At 41.4% G+C, this 22,129-nt stretch overlaps 2 protein-coding genes across 15 annotated transcripts in view; one reads left to right on the top strand and one right to left on the bottom strand.

Annotated features, from left to right (window-relative positions):
* Positions 1-2,797: 2,797 nt before the first annotated feature.
* On the bottom strand, positions 2,798-4,405 carry RAG2 (recombination activating 2). Its single transcript, XM_075152535.1, has one exon. The coding sequence runs from the start codon at positions 4,403-4,405 to the stop codon at positions 2,798-2,800; it is 1,608 nt and encodes a 535-aa protein (XP_075008636.1).
* Positions 4,406-4,710: 305 nt separating this feature from the next.
* Positions 4,711-22,129, top strand: part of IFTAP (intraflagellar transport associated protein) — a 52,108-nt gene continuing 34,689 nt past the window's right edge. For 5 of the 14 annotated variants that reach the window (XM_075152376.1, XM_075152389.1, XM_075152388.1 and 2 more), the window contains exons 1-4: positions 4,751-4,867; positions 9,266-9,336; positions 14,392-14,482; positions 17,778-17,930. In XM_075152376.1, coding sequence (XP_075008477.1) covers positions 17,828-17,930 — 103 coding nt within the window. In that variant the 5' untranslated portion in view covers positions 4,751-4,867; positions 9,266-9,336; positions 14,392-14,482; positions 17,778-17,827. Of the gene's footprint in view, positions 4,868-5,435; positions 5,515-5,541; positions 5,605-7,310; positions 7,419-9,265; positions 9,337-14,391; positions 14,483-17,777; positions 17,931-22,129 lie in introns of those variants that run through there. The other 9 variants (XM_075152386.1, XM_075152384.1, XM_075152383.1 and 6 more) reach the window with 7 other exon arrangements.

Genomic DNA, 22,129 nt, shown 5'->3' with positions numbered 1-22,129 from the left:
CTAACAAGTACATGACTCAAAAGTGTCATCAGAATTATCAGGGAATTAAGTACTTTCTGCAGCTGGAGTGCTATGTCAAGTGTCTTCTCTACAGGCTGATGTTCGTAAATCTCTTCATGTGGAAGTCCTTTGGAATATTATATTTTACTTTGACTTCCTCTTGCTGCAGTGACTACAGTCTCTGAGCTGTGATTTAATGCTGCTTGTACTGCCCTTCACTGTGAGGCTGGGACATGGTTTGACCAAGCAATTTCTCCCTCCTACTCAAATAAACCATACATTTAAAAAAAGCACAGCTCAAACATACAATACACTAACATTATGGGCCTGATGAGGAATATCGTAAAGTCTGACTGTGAATTGCTTTTCTCATAGCCACAGCCTTAAAGTAAAGAACAACAATTCAGGCAAGAATTGGAAAGGGCCGCAATGTGTGTTTGTGCTTGCCACCTGCCGAGCGTACCTGTTCTCGGGAGCTAGGGAGCTCAGGGAGTCAGTTCTGGAAACTCCAGAGATGCTCCCAGCATACTGCAACCGCACCACCAGTGCCTGAGCCACCAGCCTTTAGCTCAGGCTGAGCGTCACTTCTGCTAGGCCAGTGTCGAGCTCTCCCTTCGGAAAATGTTTCCATCCTTTTCTTTGTCTGCACTAGCAGACAAATTGGTCACACAATGTGGGGTCTGAGGAATTTGAGATAATGACAGTAATTGGGAGAGGTAACAGGCAAAAACTCAGACTGGACATTCCCAGGGAGGTTCAATAATTATGGGGAGTCTTTTGTGGTTGTAAAATGGTGAAGGGACGAGGCGTGGAGTTTTGTTATGTGAGTATATTGTCCCCCTTTGTTGGTGGTGTGATGATGTGGCTTTAATTTTGGTATGGATTTTTTTTGGTTGATGTAAATAAAGTCTCTGAAAAGTGCATGATGAATGCGTATTTTAATGACAATTCAGCTGAGTAAGACCTGACTAACCTACAAAAGAGGATGTTGACTATTGAATTTCACCAGTTTGAAGGGACTTTACATGGGCGTGATATTCATTTATTCCTTGGAAAAACATATAGCACTGTATACTCTGAGCTTAGGTAAAGTAGCATGACAAAGGAAATGGGAAGCTGGCATTGAAATCCATGAGCTGATACCAGTATCAAACTGGTGAGAGGGGACTCAGGGTGATATACTTCCCATTTACAAGCTCTACCCAAACTATAACGGCCCGCAGCACGTGAAAAGGTTGGGAGCAGAAACTTTGTACGGCTGCCCTTTACTTTCCTCTGCTGTTGACTTCAGTTGGGCAGGTTTGAAGGGGAGGACTGTGCATACACGTCCGTGCTGACAGGAATACGGGGCTACACGTGCTGCTTTGTAAAGGAGCGGCCGCCCAGGGTCTGCACACAGCGACCGAATGGCTGACAGCTGCTCCTGTTTTTCTTTTTTATTCAGGGGTTCAGCGTGAGAGCTGGACTGTGAGTACTGAGCTGCTATTATTGGCTCGCAAACGTTGAGCTGATGGTATTGATTTTTTTGAAAAGATGTTTGGAGCAGTAGTAAAAATAAAAAATAAAGTCAAGAATGATGAGGCTTTACAAATAGCCAATAAAAGAATCCACAAAAAAGTTAGTAAACTCTTGGGCTATTCAACCTTGACAACGTCCTTTTCAGTCTGAATCCAATCTTCTCCTCGTGCTTTGAGCAGCCAGCTGCATTTGTTTCCACCCTCACAATGCTCCACTGGCTCAGTGAGTCACTCTGAGCTACTCTTGCACTTTTAAGCTTTCAGACTCTACACAGTCACCCTGGGAGAGCAGAGAAAGAAGTGTGTAGTGGAGGACCTGGAGTAAATGATAAAAGTCCTGTTCATCAGAAGGAACTTCTGAAGTCAATGGGAGCTCACAGCACGGGGCGGCTGTGAAGCTAGACCCCTTATCAGACTTCAGATGGACCTCCCAAGCACTCACGCCGTCCTTTCGTAGACTCTGGGATTTACAATGTTTGATTTACTCCAGTCATTTTTATTATAAACTTTATTAGCTTACTAGATTTTTAAAAATACAAACACAAAGCGGTTGTTGAGCGGAGTGGTTTAAAAAAGCAATTTGATTTTTACTATGGGATGATATTCCACAACTGTAGCCAAAACTGACATATAATCATTCAGTACCTCTCAAAATCCAAAATTAATTATCCAGAATTAAATGCTCCATATGTAAGCTTTCCATAATGGAAGTCCCTGAAGAAAACTGACCTTCAGTGTCTTGAGTATTTCATTATTTCTGACACAGGGGACTTAAGCCACCACTTTAGTTTAAAACCAGAATAAGTATTCTAATTTTATTTCATTACACCAACATTACATTGGAGTAATGCAGTTATAAATTAGGCCAAATATTTCTAGAACCACTCACTAAGATAAAAAAAATTAAAATGGGTAATATGATGTTCTTTCTGGACAGATGCTAACACCACTGAGTACATGGGATAATGTCTTATACTACCGGCAGTTCCATTAAACTCACTGGGGATAACCGGGGAGTAAGTTATAGCATAAAATACAGCACAAAGTTACCTGTGTGTTTGCACAGTGCCCTCTGTGATGGCGTTCCTATCTGGATATTACAAAAATACACGTAAGAGACAAAATAAATTCATGACCTTTGAAATGTAACTGAAATATTGAGACAATTGAAATAAATTAAACAAAAAGATCTCTTCGAGCTCCAATAACCCATTCTGCTTCAATCAAAGATTGAAGTGATTTCACTTCCTCCCAGGTGAATACAAACCAGCAGTGTAAATCTATTCAAACAATCTCCGAAGAAAGGACTTTTTCGTGGGCGTTGTTAACTTCATGGCTGACTTTTTGCGCAATGGTTTCATGGGTTGCTTTTTCAGGTGCACCACCTTTTTGGGAGTTTGTAGCCCTTTATTAAGGTCAACATGCTCATTGCAGAAGTACTTGACATTTGCTTCTGAGAGACGTAGGAGCATGCTCTCTGAGAGATCCATACATTGCGCGTGGACCCAGTGGCCAGCCCCGCTGGAACACAGGATCATTGCAGGCTTGTTGAGTTCTGTCGAATAGAAAGGGACCCAGGTGTTAATGTCAATATTGCAGCTGGCACAGCAGGTGATCCAGTAGCCGGTTTCTGATTCATCTTCTTCATCATCTTCATTGTAAGTGTCAGTATCATCAACATCAAAGCTATTGGCTTCAGCACTAAAACAAAACTCTTCCGAATCTTCAAATGGAGTGGAGTCTCCAGGGTCATCGGTCGATGTCTGACTGCAAATTTGTGCTGTCAGTTCTTCCTCCTTGTCCTCTTCTGCTCCTTTGCATCTCAAAATGTAGAAGTAGTTTGCATCGGAGATTAACTGTTTGTTGGCCCCTGGAATGCCCAGCAATACAGACCCTTTGCCCATATCACAGCCAAACCACATCCTGCAGTGTTTAATATCTGGTGTCCAGTCCGGGCTCGCCCTTTCAACAATCTCTATCTTATTATCTTCCAGAACTATGGTGTTACACACTAACCGTTTCTGGTTGTCAGACTGGTAGCCCCCGACAAGGACAAATTCGGTATCACCGGTTTGAGTCACGATAGCACTTGACACAGATATCCCCCCTGGCAAGATGGTGCAGGTCACGGCTGGGCTGCCCAGTGGGAGATCAACTTTTAGCTTGTACAAGCTGGGGGACCTGGTGTTATTTTGAAGTGAATGGCCTCCCAAAATGTAGATAGTATCATTTCTGGCAACTGAAACGTGGAAAGAAAGTCCATCTTGAAGTTCTGGAAGTATGTATGATGTACAGCATCCAAACTCAAAATCAACGAGAAACACAGATGGCAAACAGTCAACTACGCTGTTCCATTTTTCAGTGGTTCTTTGTGCAAGAGGAGTATATGATCTCCCTCCAAATATAACGCTCATGCTTTTTCCCCGGCTATGAACTACGTTAATTGTATGCCCGTATCTAGCTTCAGGGACATCTCCACCCAGGTCTTTCTCAACGCATTGGAATGTGGTTTTCTTGCTATTTTTGCTCACCAGACTCATAATGTAAATCTTATCAGAAAGGTCATTGTTCGGTGTTTTCCCACCATGGATGATATACTGGTGCTCCTCAGACTCTGCATTGCCTCTGAGCGTGCAAAGAGCCGGGTAGCGGAGAGGGGGGAGGTAACAGGAGTCTTTAGAGAAGAAGGCAGGTTTCATTTTGAGCTCATTTTGCTTTACATCGAGAAGGAAAACACCCGTGGGACAGGATCGCTTTGGCCATCCTTTCTGCCCAAAAAAGAAAACGTGGCCATCAAAATTCAGGAGCGAGAAGCCTGGCTGAAGCAAGGACGAATTACTGACGGCTGATACCACCTGCAGCGCCATTTCGTCTGCTGACTGGGCCATACTGTGGTCAATATCTGAGAAAAAAACACAAAAGAAACACATGAAACATGTTTTAGACCCTATGAGAGTTGTTTAACGGTGCTTGAATAAATCGTATTAAAGTTGCATTTCAGTTCACGCTTCGAGACCCCAAAAGAGACCCTTTTCTGCAACTCAAGACATGAATCAAGCAAGAGCTGCGTGCCACTTCCGCGGCATTTTGGACAAACTATGGCCTGTTAGCACGAACAACCCCAATACTGGTGTGCGTGGCCCCGGCCCACCCCCGGCAGCCTGCGCTGGGCCGGCCTCCCCGTTCCGGGCCCGGCCGCTGCCATGGAAACGGCGGCCCCGCGGCCTGCTGGGGCCGGTAGTTCTCGCTTGGCGCCTCGGCCCGGCCCGGCCCGGCGCGGCGCGGGGCTGCCTCGGCTCGTCCCCGGCCGTGAGGAAGCGGGACTGGCGGGGTCAGCGGGCAGGCGGCGGGTGAGTGGGGCCACGGGGCCGGGGCCGCCAGCGGGCGGGTCTCCTGGCGCTAGGTTCGGCTCCGAGGCGCCCGGGGGCGGCGGGACCAGCACCGGGCGTGACCCAAGGCGGGCTGTTTCCTGCCCGTTCCTCGCCCCGGGGCGGTCGGGGGTGCCGAGCTGGTGCGCTGGAGCCGCCCGGGTGCCGCGGGCCGCCTCAGCAGGTAGCGCGGGAGCTGCAGAGACGGGGCGCGGGTCGGGGCTTGGGGGCCTGCCGGGGGGCGGTCGCCTGCCTGCGCCTCGCTGCGCCCCTGGGCCCGGTGCCTGAGGGGCTCGCCTGCTCCCCCAGACCGGCACCCCGCTTGTGGGAAGGGTGGGGAGCGCCCTCCCATCCAGGCCCCTGAGCCCGGCCTCTGGCCGGGAGCACGGCGTCGTGCTCCGTAGTCGGTGAGCTGAAGTGGGCGTATAGCGTTATACATATATATAACACAGACAGCCGAGTGCAAGCTTCAGCAGAACATTTTGCAGATTGACAACGAAAACATCAAGATTTGTTGCAGACATGTAGGAGCAGGCGATGCCAGCTGTAGGTGTCGCCGAAGCGGCGGAGGTCGAAGCTGTTCGTGCCGGGGTGAATCTCGCACACTGGTGCTGGGCAGCCTGCTCCGGGTAACTGTGTGGCTTGGGAGTCTCGCTGCCAGGTTTTCATAGCGTGATCAAATTCTTTGTCTTTGATGTTTGCTGTTTGCTCATGCTTTCGTGAGTAGGTTTCAAGGGATCTCTCTTTTTTTACCGGTTTGTTCAAAAATCTAAAAGAGTTTATGTAGTCAGCCAGGATAATAACACTGAGCGAGATTTGGAGAGCACACAGAGGGAAACGACTGCCCGGTGCATTGGCACTGTCCTTTGGTGACAGCAAAGTTGTGCTTTTTAGTAAATGTCCAAGTTCTCTGTCCCAGCCTTTGCCAAATCCCCAGAATTTAAAGGTGCGAACTAGCTTTCAAATACAATATTTGAAAAAAAAAAAACCCTCTACATTTTAAAATGTAATTCCTTGTTTTGAAGTCTTTAGGATGCATATTTTCCTTGCGCCTGCTTTTCATTTTGCTGTAACAACAAAAACACAGGGTTTCTTTTTTAAGGAAGGATCCGTATTTTCCAGTTATGTGACATCAAAACCTGGGGGCTCCGGGACAACATAGTGTACAGTGAGAGTCACTGTAAAATCATTGGAACTGATGACACTGGCTACATCAAATTGCCATCAGCGCATGTTCTCATGCACACTAGGGACAGTACCGCATCCCTGTACTGCCTGCTCGCTCCACTTTCTGGTACGCAAACCGCTGTGCTAAAATATGGATCTGCCATTAAATACTTTCAAAGGTAGGTGAGCCTGGTGAGATCTGCTTAGGCCAGAGCGCACGGACGGAGCAGGCATAGGCACTACTGAGTCTATTTTAAAAATAATCCATGGAATAGCTGTCTTTTTGCACGTTGTGGAATCATCCAAAGATCACGGTCAAGTTCTGTTCACTGTGTAGCCAGTACTAATACCTCTGCCCTGAAGGTGGTAGTTTTTTCTACATTTAGATTCCTTTTCAGAAGTACTACACTGTAGGTGAAGTTCAGTTACGAGTTAATTAATTAACCCTGTTCTGAGCATGTCAGTATACACAGCAGGTTTTGTTCTTATTATTTGCATGAAGAAAGATTTGCCAAATTATTTACCTTCAGGTGATATGCTAAACAGGAATCTCTGCTGCTTGTTTCTTATAGCCGTTCAAAAATGGTGTTGTTAGAGGAGCTTGCACTGAGTTGGGTTTACTGGGTTAGATTTCCTTTGTCTCTTCTTTCATATTGTGTGGTTACTTAGCTTCTTTGTTTTTACAGGATCTTTAGAAAAGTACTATGTCTTCCGTACTGAAGATGCCACGAGCACATCTGGAAGTTAGCGTTCTATATTTTGTAACACTAGTGTTCTACATTTGACTGCTGGTTTATATTTGAAGTCTAACAGGAGTATTAAAAATGGCAAACAATTTAATTGAAATGTTGGCATTCATCTTATATTCTTACATATGCTTCAAGAATCTCTAAATATGACAATTATTAGTGTCCACAATGTCACAAACTATTTCCCAAATATTGAGCAGTACTCGGTTCTGGAGAGTATACTATCTGAAGAGACTCTTGCAGCTATACAGTGGAGAAAAGACCAGTGAAAATGATTAAAAGTGAGATTGATAGACGCACAGAACTTACTGGTTAAATAAACACACTTAAACACACTTCCTCCTTGTCATCCGTTAATATTTCTTGAACTTTACATAAGCAAGCAGTTCAGTAAGTAAGGGAGAGAATATTTATCCTAGAATCTCTGACAGAAGTAGCTCCTTAGGCACTTGCTGGAATTGCTTTGGCTTTCCAGGTTGTTTCATGCTAATTATGGTGTGTTAATACAGTGTGGTTGATCTTTGGCTATGCTGACCTCCACCTCTAACCTTCCAACACCACTGATTCCTTTGGGCCAACGCTCATCTGACCCTAAGCAGCTTCAGGGAGCCCAAAAGGTAGAAATCTAACCTTATAACCAAAAAGTTTAAAGTTTTTTTGTGGCTTTATGCTCAAAGCTATGTCACTGTGGAGTCAGATTAGCATTAGTGCCAGTGAGGAGGGAAACAGAAATGCCTTTGTTGTGGTGCAGCGCAAGATAGAGGGGAAAAGGCACTACGAGAAGTAAAGATGGATAAATAGAGAAGGGTGGAGTTACATAAACCATTACCAGTTATGGTGACTTGAGTCATGCTTCAGCATATTTGGTATTTTTATAAAAGATCAAGCTCCAGGGATTATACAAATAAGTGAGCATCTCAGCATTACTTTTATAGCCCCTGTATTTGAGAAGTGAACTGTAGAGATCTGAGCTAGAAGCTAATCTAACAGAAAGAAGAAAGCTAATATTCTCCCCTATGTTATTTTAAAATCAAACTTATGATTTTGAGCAGGTTTTTTTCAGTTAATAGTTGTTTGTATGGCAAGAAGAGATTACAAGGAATTCAGATTTAGATAGGTTCATTGGGAGATTTATTTACAGAAGGATCAAATGGAGAGAGAAGGTGCTTTTTAAAAGCACTAGCTAATGTAATTTGAAATGTGCTTAGTATGGAGATAGGTGGACATAGTTAAAATTTTGTATGTGGGGTATTTCAGAAATTATATTAAGCATTCATTGAGAAGTATAGGATGAATGTGTTTTAGAAACAAGGGATAGGATTTAGGCACCTAAACATCAAGTGACATTTCGTATGCCTTTGGATATTCTTCTTGTCTTCTAGCTTCTGCTATGGAAGGCAGCAAGTCTTTCATAGGTCCTGTGTCCTAGGTCCTAGTGAATGTAGGGTTTATAAAATGTCACTAGATTACTATTGAGTAATAATAAATAAAAGTAATAATAAACACTAATTTAGGCACTGAGTCACTCCCCACCTGTGTTTACTACTTATTGTTCTCTTTGACCCTATGTAGAAATTGTTTGTTTAGCTATGTGCTGTGCCTGTTACCTGCTCAGGCAACAAAAACATTTTAAACAGGAGAACAATGAACAATCAATACTGTTGTTTAGTGTGGCGTTTCATATTAATATTTGTCAACATTAAAAAATACCATATTCATAATAATTTCACAGTAATTTGAACGCTACCAAATAATGAATGGTTTGATCTTATGAACTGTAGCAAACCCAAAACACCTTTCATTTACACAAACATAGGGTATCTGAACAGCAGTGATTGGACGCTGAGAAAATGGATTGCAGGATAGCATGGAGTCTTAGTTGGTAAATGCTCATTGCTGACCATTAAATTCTGCCATTAGTTTGCAGTTATTTTTAACTTGGCATGAACACAGATATCAACGGTAGAATTAAATTTATTTTGCAATATTGTATATTGTTTTTTTTTCTCTGACTGATCTGCAGGTCTCCCTTTGCAAAATGAAAAAGCATACCCCTGAAAAGCAAGTGCTGTTCCTAAATTCTTCACAATCAAAATCATATCCAGATACCCACAGAGCTTTGAAGTCCTCCATAAACAGGCTTAAGGAAGGAAATCTTTATATAGTATTTCTCAAAACATTCACTAAGTGTATCAACCAAGTTTGCTTTGGGCAAAACAATAAGTTAGACGTACCTGGCTGATAGGGTTTTTTTGCGTCCGCCGAAATCTTTCTATGTAATTGGGATTCAACTGTGAGCACTTTGAGGAATCTTCTCTGACAGCACAGGGGGCTTGTGGCATGGAGAGACAGCCTGATGGAGGGGAATCTATCTGCTTAATTTGCAGATGTGCTCCTGAGAACTCCATCTACTGTGGCTAACTGGCTGTGACTGTTTTTTTTTTCTTTCCTCTCTTGTCTTTAGATGGCACAACAAGAAACCCACCAGCCTCCAGAAGCTTTAACTCTTTGCAGTAGAACCAGACCAGAGTGACTGTGGGTGTCTGTTCGTTAGATTGTAAACGTCTGCAGCATACACTCCTTTATAGTTTAATTTTTTACACTGCTAAACCTGTCAAGCTCATGATCTTTTTGGGAATTTTTCAGTGCTATTGGAATATAAAAATGTAACCTAAAGTAATTTTTGAGTTCAAAGAAAAAATAATTTCAATAGCTAGTAAAAGAAAACAACTCCTGCTGATTGGCGTACTACTGCATTCCCCAGGAATGCTCCGCTGCAAGTAGGTAGTGACATTGAAACAGAGCAAAGGAAATGACAAATGCATGCAACCCAGTGAGTGAGGGCTGACTGAAAGTCCGATTCAAAGTCCACTGAAGTCATTAGGAATGTCTTTTTTCTACTTCAGTGGCCTTCTGATCAGGCCTTAAAAGACTAATAAAACTTTGCACCCTTCTGTGGCATTTTTCATCAGTTTCACAGCGCTCTTCTACAACAAAAAATAATTAGTCTCTGGGAAGTCCTCTGGGAACACATCCTTCCAACAGCTAGCAGTGCTGGGGCACAGAGGATAAGCCACTTGCATAACATAGCACACCAAATAAACAGAAAAACCTGGAAAACAATTCGCTCTTCATAGCTCCCTGCTTTTGTTTTCCTGGCCCTACTTTACCCACTCCTGAGTTACAACATCTGCTGCACGGTATTTTAGAAATATCTCATCTCCCATTTGAAACTGCTGTGAGAATAGAAGTAGAAAGAGCTTGAAATGGAATTTGGTTAGTACAGCAAAGCAAACATACCAAATGTTTGCGAAAATTGTCTTGAGACGTTGAATAATTGTAATGCAGATAGGATGTGGTGACGTTTCTCACCTGAAATACAGCAGCTCTAAGGCACTGTGCCCTGTAGCATCCTTATGGGCCTATAACTTCTGAAACAAAGATAAAAGTAGACTGTACTGCGGAGTTGAATGCTGAAGAACTTAACTTCCTCCAGATTTAAGGGCATGCAGATTACATTTATTACATTATTACATTCTATTTTCAGTAGTGCCTAGATGATATTTGACAGCTTCTTATCCAAGTGCTTGACATAGTCTGACCCTTGTTTGGGTCTGTGATCAAAGATCTACTGGCAAAAGAGATACAAATGTTTAAGCGAAAAATCCAACCCCCAATTGTGTCTCATTTAGTATTTTACATTCTTGTTCTCCTGCTGCCAGTTGACGTGCCTTATCTTTAGAAATTCTTTTTCCAATTACTGTGGCTGAGAAGACGGAGAAATTAAAGTTTGTTGGCAACAGCATGTCAGTTTTGGATGAGAACGTGGTCTGTCCAAGCCGGTCTGCTGTAACTGTCAGTGACAAACTGCTTTGGAGGAGCTGCAGCAAGTAGCTTCAGAATAATGTATCTACAAGGCAAGAAAATCATGTTCAGAACTGTCCAGGTCATAGCAAGAACATCTAGGATTTGCATCCTGAATTTATTTGGCAGAGAACCCATGCGAAAATGAATAAATAGACTTTTCCTTCACAATTTCTATTTTAATAACGTTGACATAGGTAGTATGTTTTCAGCAGATTGCTCACTGTTATGGAAATGCTTTGTTTCACTTGATTGTCTTCTTTACAATTAATTACTTAAAATAATACGTGGTTTACATCGTCTTCATCCCAAATCATTCCAAATTACATTGAGATATTTCCAGGCTTTTCAGCATATTTTCTGCCAGTAAAACACAGTCATCTCTGAGCTGGAACGTGGCTGGCTCCCTGTGGGTTGCAGTAATGCACTCCAGCTCAGCAGGGAAAGGGAGGGCCGCCTTACTCGTTTGCGTAGGGTTAGCCAGCCAGAATGCAAATATTCTGGATACTTGGCCAGGACCTAGGGGCTGAAACCTGTGAAAAAATGGCACAGGGAGTGCAGCGTCCTACAGTCTTCAATTTTCTGTCTCATCTAAAAACATCAGTAAACAGTATTTAACATGTGAGGGACAGGGCTTTATTCGGAGGCCTCATCTAAAATAGATGGTTGAATCCAGCTGTGTTTGACTGTCAAATCCACGACGATCGCACTCCAGGGGACAGTGGCTACCACGTTTTGAAGGAGCGCTTGGTATGCAGGAAATGTCCCCCTTGTCATAGGCCTCCAGGTGGTCTTTAAAGGGAGGAGCGCTCTTGAAACCATTGGGATTTCATTAAAAAAACCTGATCATGTACGGGATTGACGTAATAGCACTGAAATCAAACAGGATCAAGGTGCTTGCTTGCAGTTAAAGCCCTTAGATACGTAACTTAAAAGCTCATATAAGCTGGGCACGAGAGGCACATGTTTTTGACCCTTGCAAAGGTCGGCTCAGTAATGCACTAATGCAAGCAGATGCAGCTCCCACCCGCGCAAATTGCTGATGTGTGTGCTCTTACGGCCTCCCGCTGAAGGCAGTGGCAAACGTCCAGTTGATTTAAACAGGATTAGCTGTTGCAGATCTCATTGAATTGAGAGATGCTGCAAGGAGCCTCATCTGACAGTTTTCGTCCTTTGTAATTGAAACTTTTTCTTTTAGTTTGTTCCCATAGTTCGGTTGACCCGCACCTGCTGGTGGCCAGCGCTGGCTGCCGTCGGCTTGCTGCAGGAGCGCTGCCTCCCCGCAGGTGGTGGGTAGCGGGGAGGAGGAGGGAGAAAAGTAGGGCAGGACAGCAGAGCAGGGGGGGGTTTCTTTTGCAACTGTAGCTTTGCAGATGTTTAGACAAGGAGGAAACAGTTGACTGCCTTCTGGAAAGTGGGTAACCTTCCTGTGCTGCCCCACTGAAAACGATGTATGTCTTTCTCGGGGCAGGAATTCCCAGAATCACTCCTTTCACTTGGCCCACTTTCAAAGTGCCATCCTGGGATGTTTGTTAGGGTAGTGACCATGGTCCATAGCTAACAGCAAACATTTCTTAAGGACAGGCTTGAGTTCCAGCTTTGCATGGCTCTCTGTGCCACAGGGGCTGATGATCAGCACTCCAGGCTCCAGCTGTAGCGGTAGTGCGGGTGTGAGTACCCTGGCAACATCTGCTTTTGCTAGCGTGGAGGAAGCACAGCTTTCTGGGCCATTTATGAGTGGTGTTTCTGATGAGGCTGTGCTTTCACAGTTGCGTAAACAGCTATGACAGGCTGCCAAAAGGGGCAATCCTGCATCCTTCCCTTCCTCCCACTGCATGTTCCCACTGTCGCCTTGTGCAGGCACCCACGATCATACGGCTGTAAGGCAGATCAGAAAATGTGTATTTAATACAGGACATATGTATTTGCTCAGTTTAGTTTCAGGTTTTACATTGGTAGTTTATTTTGTCTGGCCAAGAGATGGGCTGGAACCAAAATCCGAGGGGTGAAGAGGGAAAGAGGGTACTGGTGATGTTTTTGGGAGCAGCCAGCACTTAGATAGGCTTAAATTGATTCTGACTGCAGTCCTTTAATACAGGCTTATTCCTTTTGCAAAGTGCTACCTCATTCTTTATTGCTGTAATAATATTGCAGCAAATCCATACTCCTCTAGAGTCTCCTTGACTCACTAATGTGGTGAACGGTAGTAAGACAGCAAGGAGTGGAAATCAGATACTTTTCCTCCGAAAGTACTAATCCCTGCTCTTCAGATTGAGTTTACTTTAGTTGGTAACAATATAGGACCTAGGTCACTCATTTTGTGTGTAATTAAACCAGCTTCCTCGAGCAAGCTTTACACATATATGTACCATATATGGGTACATATATTACATGGGGTGACTTCTACGCTACTGCTGTCTAGAGGGCAGATTGGGATGTTACGGTTTTTTGTAAGAGGCAGCACGCTGTTACGTAGCTCCTGGAACAGGTTGGAGTGGAGACTAATGTCCTGAATCACAGTGTGCTTTCTCGTCATCCTTAGGAGGCCGTAACCAGCTCTGGTTCTGTACTTGGTCCTTTGACAGCTTGCTGCACACTTAAGACTTGCCTATACGCCTGCAGTATTGCCTGACTATATGAGCGGTGAACCCGCAGAGATCATTTCTGCATTGCCTTTACCAGCTCACCCCATCACTAGTGACAGCTTTTATGTTGCTGAACTAGCCAGGCCAAGAGAGTCCCCAGAATCAAGGTGTTTAGTGCAGACTGACATGTAAAACCTTTATGGATGAGAGCTGTTCTAGAAATGCTTGTTGCTTAATTCTGTATTGTGGGTTGTAAGAGAGCAGGATTGCTTTTATGAGAGGTTAGTTAGATTTGAAGTATTAAAGACCCCTTTGAAAAAAGTTAGTTGTGACAGGTGTAGTTACTGTGCTAGCTTTATAGGGAAAAAAGATCAGGCATTGTCCAGTGGTAACAGAGTATAAGATGTAAAAATAATGTATTTGTGTTCAGTCTGAAAAATAAAATTATGTAAGGTTTTAGTGTGTTTGTACAGAGGATTAGCTTATTGCTCTTTCCATTTAAAAATTCAGAATCTTGATTTTTCTTTCATTGCCTATATTGTATTTAAAAGAAACGTAATAAAGCACTCAAAAATGCATCATAAAACAGTAAGCCTATATTCGACCACATTTTTTATTGTTTAATAGAACTAATAACTACATAATTGAAATCATGCTAATACTCACTTGACCTGCCTCTGTGATTCAATGCAGAGAGTTCTGGTTTGGTTTAAACTGCTGGGAAGAAGACTGCAATTTGAGAAATAAAATTGATTTTGCACAATCTGCTGATGATCAGCAAGGCTTAATGAATGGTCGCCTCAAGAAACCTCATTACAGTAATTTCGATGGATGAGCAGGAGTGAAATGCAAAAAGAAGTATAGTTGCTGCTTGAATGCATCACTTACTGATATTTGACTCTAAAACTATCCAGAGCCAGCACGGGAAAAGGATCAGATATCCTTGCCTTACTTTCCTTGAAATCTCCAAGTTAGTTTGATGCCTTTTGGGAAAAAGAAGATAAGTTTTTGATTTCAGTAGTAGATACTCTCAAGCAGAACAATGTAGTCATGTCATTCGTAGAGGTGTGATTATATCCAGTTCATAAATTCTGGGTGATTCCAATCCATTATTGAACATTTTTTTCTTTTTTCATGACAGTTCAAAGAAGTCATTGCCTTCAGGCTGTGAATTGGATGATTGCTGAAGCCTTTTACTTATGTAGAATCTACTGGTTAGCTCCTTAGCAAAGGTAAGAGTCCTCTGGTCAGCCTGGTTTCAGCTGTTCACATCACAAAACTGCAGCTGAGAGAGTGTGGTGTTCATTTAAGAGAGACTCAGGAATAAAGTAGGTGGGAAGCAGCAGAAAACCAAAGTGGAATGAAAATGAAAAATACAAAAACCTTGATAGGTTGAGATATGTTTCTGAACACCTCTATTGTACCATCCATCCTAACCATATGTTCAGTTTCAGGGATAGTAGATTTTCTCCAAATACCATCCTCTGTGCTTGCTTTCATTTAGGGTGATGCAATAGCACCTGCAGTTCTTCAAAATAATTGAAAACGGGGGGACAGGTAGTTCTAGCTGCCAGTCTCTCCTCTCTATTGTTTGCATGAATGGCTGTTCTTCTGACAGAACCTAGGCTTTTATTAGGAACTAGCTGGTTTTTCGTCTCCGTGAGGAGACGATTCTGTAGACATAAATAACAGCTGTGCAAGGGAAGATTAGGTCTGTGTTGGACTATCACCTCTGTAGTCCATTTTGCATTTTATTTCTTGCTTTAGATTTTTGAAGCAAAACTGTGAAGTTATAAAAAGCAATGGAGGATGGATGCCAAAATGACAAATAGGGTTTTCTCCCCTCTTTTCCAATTTAGGATTTATTAAAATATGAATAATTTAGTGAACTCAAGTTCCAAAATATATTCTTTGGGTTTTTTTCCACAAAAAAAAATAAGGAAATGTGGCCTATGAATTACAAGTTATTTTATTTTCTTAACCCAAGATGAATACTTTTATCATAGTTGATAGCAGATCTAATATACTAATGCCTCTAATAACTATATTGGCTATAGGAAAACTACTCTGGATTTACTGCTTTGACTTGGGTAAAAATTTGGTCCATTTTCTGGTAAAAAAAGTGTTAGTCTTGAGAAAGTAATCTTTTCCCATGCTTGGAATATCCAGGGAATTTTCTCCACTATTTTTTTTTAAAGTAATGCTGTTTTGATAATGCTTCTCCCAATGCATACATATTGAAGTGCGTGCTAGATGGAAATATATAGGTTCAGTGAAGTATATGTTTAAAACCTTTAGGGATAACTTCCTAATCTCCATATGTCAGGAGATTTCAGGTATTAAAAGTTAGATTATATTTGAACAGCATCCAGTGCTTGCTTTTTCATGAGGCTGATGTTCAGGATTTTGCAATCGTAGTTTGGCTAAAACTTTGTCAAGTTGAATTCAGCACTGCGTTTCCTAGCTAACTGTAATAGTCAAAACCTGGTGTTTATCCAAAGTCTTGTTGCACTGTTGCTCCTCTACAGCTTAACCAATAGAGGATGTTACATCTGAAGTGAAGTTTCCCAAGTTCTGTAGGAAGTAGAGGCTGGGCATCAGTGTAAGAATTGAGCTATAGCATTTTGCTAACACCTGGTCTCGATGCTTAATCTCAGGCTGATGACCGGTCGCTGTAGCACATGGCATTCACTGAGAAAACTGCCATTCAGCTTGGTTAAGGATACAACTGTTCCCCCAAATTGCTTATCAATTTTCTAGCTTCCTAGAGCATTTGAGAGTAAAGGAATCTAAGCTTTATTGCCAGCCCTCCTCTGATTTGTTTATAAATCATTTAAACTCTTGGTGACTCGGTTTTTTCATCTGTTATTTGGAATAATATTTGTTTGCTCTTCCTCATGGGACTATTGTGAAGTTTATTTCATTAGTGTTTATAAAGGACTTGGAGATCCTAGACGCCAGATGCCAAAGAAAAACAAAAGGTTGTTATTACCATTTTCTTGATTAAATAGATGTATATTTTTTTTCTTTGACACTAGCCTTACAAATCACTGCAGTCTTTCATATAATGAAATTTACCTCAAATAATGACTGCAATAACTGAACAATAATGAGGAATAGAAGGCATTGCTTCCCTCTGAAACCACTGCAATTTGCATAAACCACTCTGAGAGTCTGGTAAATTATATTCTGCTTGGTCAGTCCACGGAGAGATTAATACTGGTTTGTTTTTTGTAAAAACATTAGAAAACTTAAACTTTAGGTCATGTGGGTGTGCGTGTGTTTTTATATCTTCAGAACATTAGTCTTCTTTACAAGCTGGCAATCCAACAAAATTAGAGTTTGATATTAGAAATCATGCTTTGTTTTCCTGCTGGGCTCTGAACAATTCTTGTTTGATCTTATTTAACTTTAAAATCAGGTTGGCAGCCTTGCCTTAGTGTAGTTGATTTGACGTTTTGCTGAAGAATTAAGCTTTCGTTCCCAAAAGACACTTCTTAATACTGTGGTAAATCAAGAGAAGAAACATGGGAACACATGAAAATCAAGCACTTAGTGTATGATGCATTCTTGCATCTTTATCCCATTTATGTATGCAAACTGGTCATTTACATTTTTTAGTTAAGTTGCCACCGTGTGAGACAATGTGCCAGTTATGTATGTCCACGTCCTCACCTGTGTTTTTCTGCTTCTAGTAGTCTGGTCTTATGTGTATAAAAAATTAGTAATATTATTAACTATTTAGCATCACACAGCTGTTAAAATGCGTTTACACAGCTTTTATAAGTGAGGGGCAAGGTTAACTTCAGCGTACTTCACCGAGAGCTGTTTCAGGGCCATTATTTCCCTTAAAGTCTGGTAGAAGATGGGCTGGAAAGCTATTGCTGTGTGACTGAAGGGTGGAGCTTTCAAGTCCAGAAAAGCCTCTATGGGGTTCCTTCAGCTCTCAGCATTTGTTGCCTTCTCGAGAGTGGTCCTTGCCTTCCTACATGGTGCCCAGTTCCATCATGCCCTCCCCGTCCTGTGTGCAGCACACGCACACATCTCATCATGATTTAACATGCCCTCCAAAATCTGGGTTTAGTGGCTTTGATGGTGCAGCGAGCAGTGCACCTGCAGAATGATGAATTCACTCCAAGTTTTGAACGTACAGGTGTCCCAGTTGTTAAATCCAACACGCTAGCGACTGGTGTCACTGTTTCTGCAAAGGTGGCAGGGGTTGTAAGACTGAACTTAAAATGAGGGGGAATGAACACCACTGAGAGAGGCTGGCACTTCTGTAGCCCATATTACCTGAGAACATAAATTTCAGGCATGAATAATCACAGTCTCTCCCTTTGCACTTAAAATTACTATGTCCACTTGGATTTTGGGGGAAATGTTGTGTAAAGTGCCACTGACAAGATCAGAACTTCACAAAGAGAGAGGAAAAATTTGACATTCTGGTTCTCATCTATGTGAATTAGGGACTGCAGTTAATTTGTTTTCTGCCTACAGATACCTACGGCTCTTTTCTTTCTATTGCAGAAGCAGCCTACTAAAGCAGATATACCTGTTCGACTATCAAGGTGTGGATCATGGGAGAACAACTGTTAAACAGCAGCATCCTTGATCAATTTATTAATAGCCATGAACAGTCATATGAAGAGTTTCTAAAAACATTCGCTTATCTTTTCAAAGGTATGTAACTTCCCAAATCTCGCATTAGAAATCGCAGCCAGAAGGCAAGGTAAAAAGAGAAGCAGTAGTATTTAGTGTCGTTTGCTACTTACTTGCTTTGTGACCTTAGGCAAATCCTTGTGATGCTTTTGTTTCTTCTGTCAGCAGTGGGATCTAAGGTCAACTTTCCTTAGCTTGGTTCACAGACTGCTAAGGTAGGTCTCTACAGGTGTTTAACCATGTTTTGCTCGCTTTAGGGAGGTGGGGGAGCGTGCACTATTTGGAAGGATAGGCTTTTCCTAAGTACGTCCTGCATTGTTTTGCTAGAGAAGTTTCCATAAAAGAAGAAGAGCCTAAGGAAACTATTTAATAGTACGAGATCGCCTAAGATTAGGGGTGTGCAATTTGGATACTTTCACAGATTTACTAACACGGCTGTGCTGTGCTGTCGTGTGCGCCAAGCTAACAGATAACTTGGATGAAGGCACATTAGGACATCAGATTAGGATGATTAGGCTGAAAAGATCTCATGCTCTGCAGATGAAATAAAAGGTGAGGCTTAATCTTGATCTGAGCATTGCTGAATTACAGGCAGTTTAGATCTGGATCCAAATTCTGTAGCTCAGGTTCATTTCTTTTGGCCGTGTGAAGTCAGGTGCCATAAAAATAAATGTGAGCTACATATTACTCACTTACAATTCTCTTTACCACAGCTTTGCACTAAAAATTATGTCCTCATCTTATTGCAGAAGCACTGTATTTTTCAATTACAGCATGTGGCATGCTCCATTGATTGGCACTCAGAAGTCTGTCCTGTCCTTGTCCTTCAGGCAGAACTAAGTGTGAAGTCACAGGCACTGAGCAGAAAACCAGTGGGGGAGTCGAAGCTGCTATAGAAATAATCTGGTGGCAACCTTCTGTCTCCTCCCAATAAAATATAGAAGAGAAAGACACTGGGGGATAAGATAAGAGGATTGAAAATTAGGTTCTGCTCTTCTTTATGTATGATTGATACACTGGGTATAGCTCCTATCTTAGAAGCATGCTGCATATCGTGATGCTACTTCAAAAAACCTCAGCATGTATTTCAGTCACTTTCATTGTCACTATAGCATCTGCCACTAACACTGTATAAAAGGTAGAGCTTCAGCTGAAGCAAATGCTTAGAAATGCAGTTTCCTATGCTGGCGTAAACAAAACAACTCAGCTTGTTTTCGTCCCACGTTCATTTTCCTTTAAAAATACCCAGAGGTCTGGTTTGCATTATAACCTAATGACCTGCAAAAATTCCACTTAAAGCACAAGGCATTTTAGCATCAGAACAGTGCAAAAAACTTTATAAAATATCACGTTCTTAGTTTCTTAATTTTGCATTTGAAAAATAGTCATTTGGCTTTATTTTTTTTTTTTTAAAGCAACTGTGATAGCTTAGTAAGACTATCTGCTAATAGGCTCCAGAAATTTTCACTTTTATGTGTAAGTTCAGATATTTACTGTGGAGGTATATTTGTGTTACTGTCAAGTAAAATCTGACCATTTTCAGATTACTGTTCTGAATTTGGCCTGATAGTGGTGTTGATCCACGCACTAAATCTTTGTACGATGAGCATTAATGTCAGAATTTGCAGTCCTGCTTAATTAGATACGGAGATAGTTCTTTGTATACACAAATAACCAAGCCCATTCAGTTGTGTGTGTAAATATATAGGAGCTCTTTAAAAAAAATTCCTTGAAAAACATCACCATCTGGTAGATTTTTGACTGCCATAACATTGGAAACAGAAGACACATATAACTGATTGGATCCCACTGATTTCACAGGATACCATATTTATATAAGATGATTTTCACTTGTGCGTGAATTTGTACTAGCTCTCTAGTTGGGATTGCAAGGATATTTTCACCAGGAGTTTCTACATTATTCTTGAAAGCATCTCATAAGAATCTTTTTTCCTAACTGTTGTGGTTTAACCCGGCAGGCAGCCAAACACCACACATCTGCTCGCCGAAACCGTATCACTAACTAATGTTTAATTTTTCTTCATTAGTTGAATTTACACACAGTGAAATTGAAAAGAATATACCTTGAGTACAAAAACCCAAGCATCCTTGACTGTTCTGGCCTATCTAAAAAGAACCCTTTGAGGCTATAACTGTCGGCCTGGAGTAACGCCCTGTGAGTACATTAGGGTCTTCTGCTAACAGAATAGTTCCGTTCTTATAAATATGGGAAACAGTATTAATGCATTTTTGCATTCCTGACTTTCATTGGCTTTTTAAGGATTGCTAATATCCTAATCAAGAAAATCATGTTTTTAGAATGATGTCTTTTTATATCTGAATGTGTGATATTACATTTGGCTACTCTATAGAGTAAGAATCCTATTCTTCCTTGTGTTATTTGAAAAGATATTCTCTTAGCTTAAGTAGAACAAGATTTGGAGTGAAAATAAGGTCCTTCTAAATTCTGTGTAATTCATTTAGTGATATGTGTGTGGTTTAAATAGCACACAGATACGTTATAACTTAGTTGGACCATAAAATCTTTGATATAGGAATTTAATCTTCCTGATTTTAGTATTCCTAAAAAACCGATTCTGTTCTTTAAAGTGTGCTTGGTGCTTGTGCTTGGTGAATGACAGTTCATAGGCTAATTGACAAGTAAATCCTATAGTAAGGCTTTTACCTCACTTCTACCAGATCTGATGGAACATGGATAAACATACTTAAATGTCATTTTAAAACTCTGAGCTCAGCATTCAAAACATACATACTCCAACAGAACATGACCTATATATCTTAAATGCATAATATTTAAAAAGTATGGGAGCGCTCCCTCCATAATTGGAAAAATTTTTAACCCTTTTTATTGATTCTGTAATGGATGGACACTTGAGGGCTAGGTTAAGATTCTAGTAAGTCTCTTAGTTTTCCTACGTACAGCATCCAAGGCGTGTTTTCTGTCAAAAGGATAATACTAACCAAATGAATAGATAGGTGAAAGGGCTGGTGAACCCATGGGAATATAATTTAGTAATTAGAGCACAGGCCCAGAAAGGTGAAATTTTTCATGCTCGCTATAAAGCTTTGCAGAAGTTTTCAGCATCTGGAAAAAAATGACCACCTCTTGTGCAAATCCAAAGCAAAGATATTGGTAAGAGGAATCATTTTATTAGTCATTTATTTTAATACATTCATTTATGCTGCTCTTAGAATCACTGAATCCCCTTATGCTTAAACCAAGTTACGTATTTAGTTTTGTTAGTTTGTTCTTTTAGCTTTGAGTATAAAAACAATCTGATAATAAAACAGCTAACTGGCATTTGCTTTGAGGTTGTACAACGCCACTATGTTTTTTAAATGCAGAGAAAAATCTTAAAGAGTAATTTCTTGACTGTGCAGTTGAAGAAGCCTCAGAAGAGTTGGATTTACAAAGGAGTCGATGACAGATTTCCGTAGATGTGGTCAATGAATCATTTCTTCAGAACTAAACACTTCCTAGGACAACTTTGGACAAAATCTCATGGAAATAGACCTAGTCCCCGCATTTTAAAAGAAATACCACACAGGGCAAGAGGCTCGCTCAAATCTTAGGAAGAGTGTTCGAAATCTGGTGGAGAGAACTATGATGTGCAAAATTAGAAGGCAGCGTCTGCTCATTTTTCTAAACTCAGAGGAAGATTGGGAAATTCACTGGAGCATAAAATATCTCCTTTGACCTTCGGCAAAAAATACAGACAAAACAAAAAAATGGTCCAAGCTTTGAATTTTTCATCTAGATTTTGAATTACTCCTCTCCCACTTCTAAAAATATAGGATCAGTCAGCTGCATAGAAAAATGCTGCGATGAATAAAATTCTTATCCAAATCCAAGCTTAGATTCGTATTTTTTCCATGGTCCTGGGCATTTGACCACTGGGATTAAATTCAGTCCATTCCTGCTGTTAATTTTGCTCTATTTCATATACCTCACACTGGCTGGCAGTGCGTTGAAGTCTGAGGACTTTGATCAGACCCATCTCTAAGCAAACTGAATCTTCGATATAATCTTTGTAGCCTCAGTGCTGTTGTTTTGATGCTTCTCTGCTGAGCAAGCTGTCAAGCGGAGGAAGTTGGAAGGTGGCTGACCACTTCTCTGCTTCCAGGTGGCATGCAAGAGCCATATTCTGTGTTGTGATTAGATTAAGTTAATTCCCCAGTGAAAGCTGAGCGATTTAGTT

This window comes from Calonectris borealis, chromosome 5 (genome assembly GCF_964195595.1).
Source record: "Calonectris borealis chromosome 5, bCalBor7.hap1.2, whole genome shotgun sequence".
In the NCBI taxonomy this organism is placed as follows: Eukaryota; Metazoa; Chordata; class Aves; order Procellariiformes; family Procellariidae; genus Calonectris; species Calonectris borealis.
The sequence above is the reverse complement of the archived record's forward strand: the minus strand, read 5'-3'. Positions and strand labels throughout refer to the sequence as shown.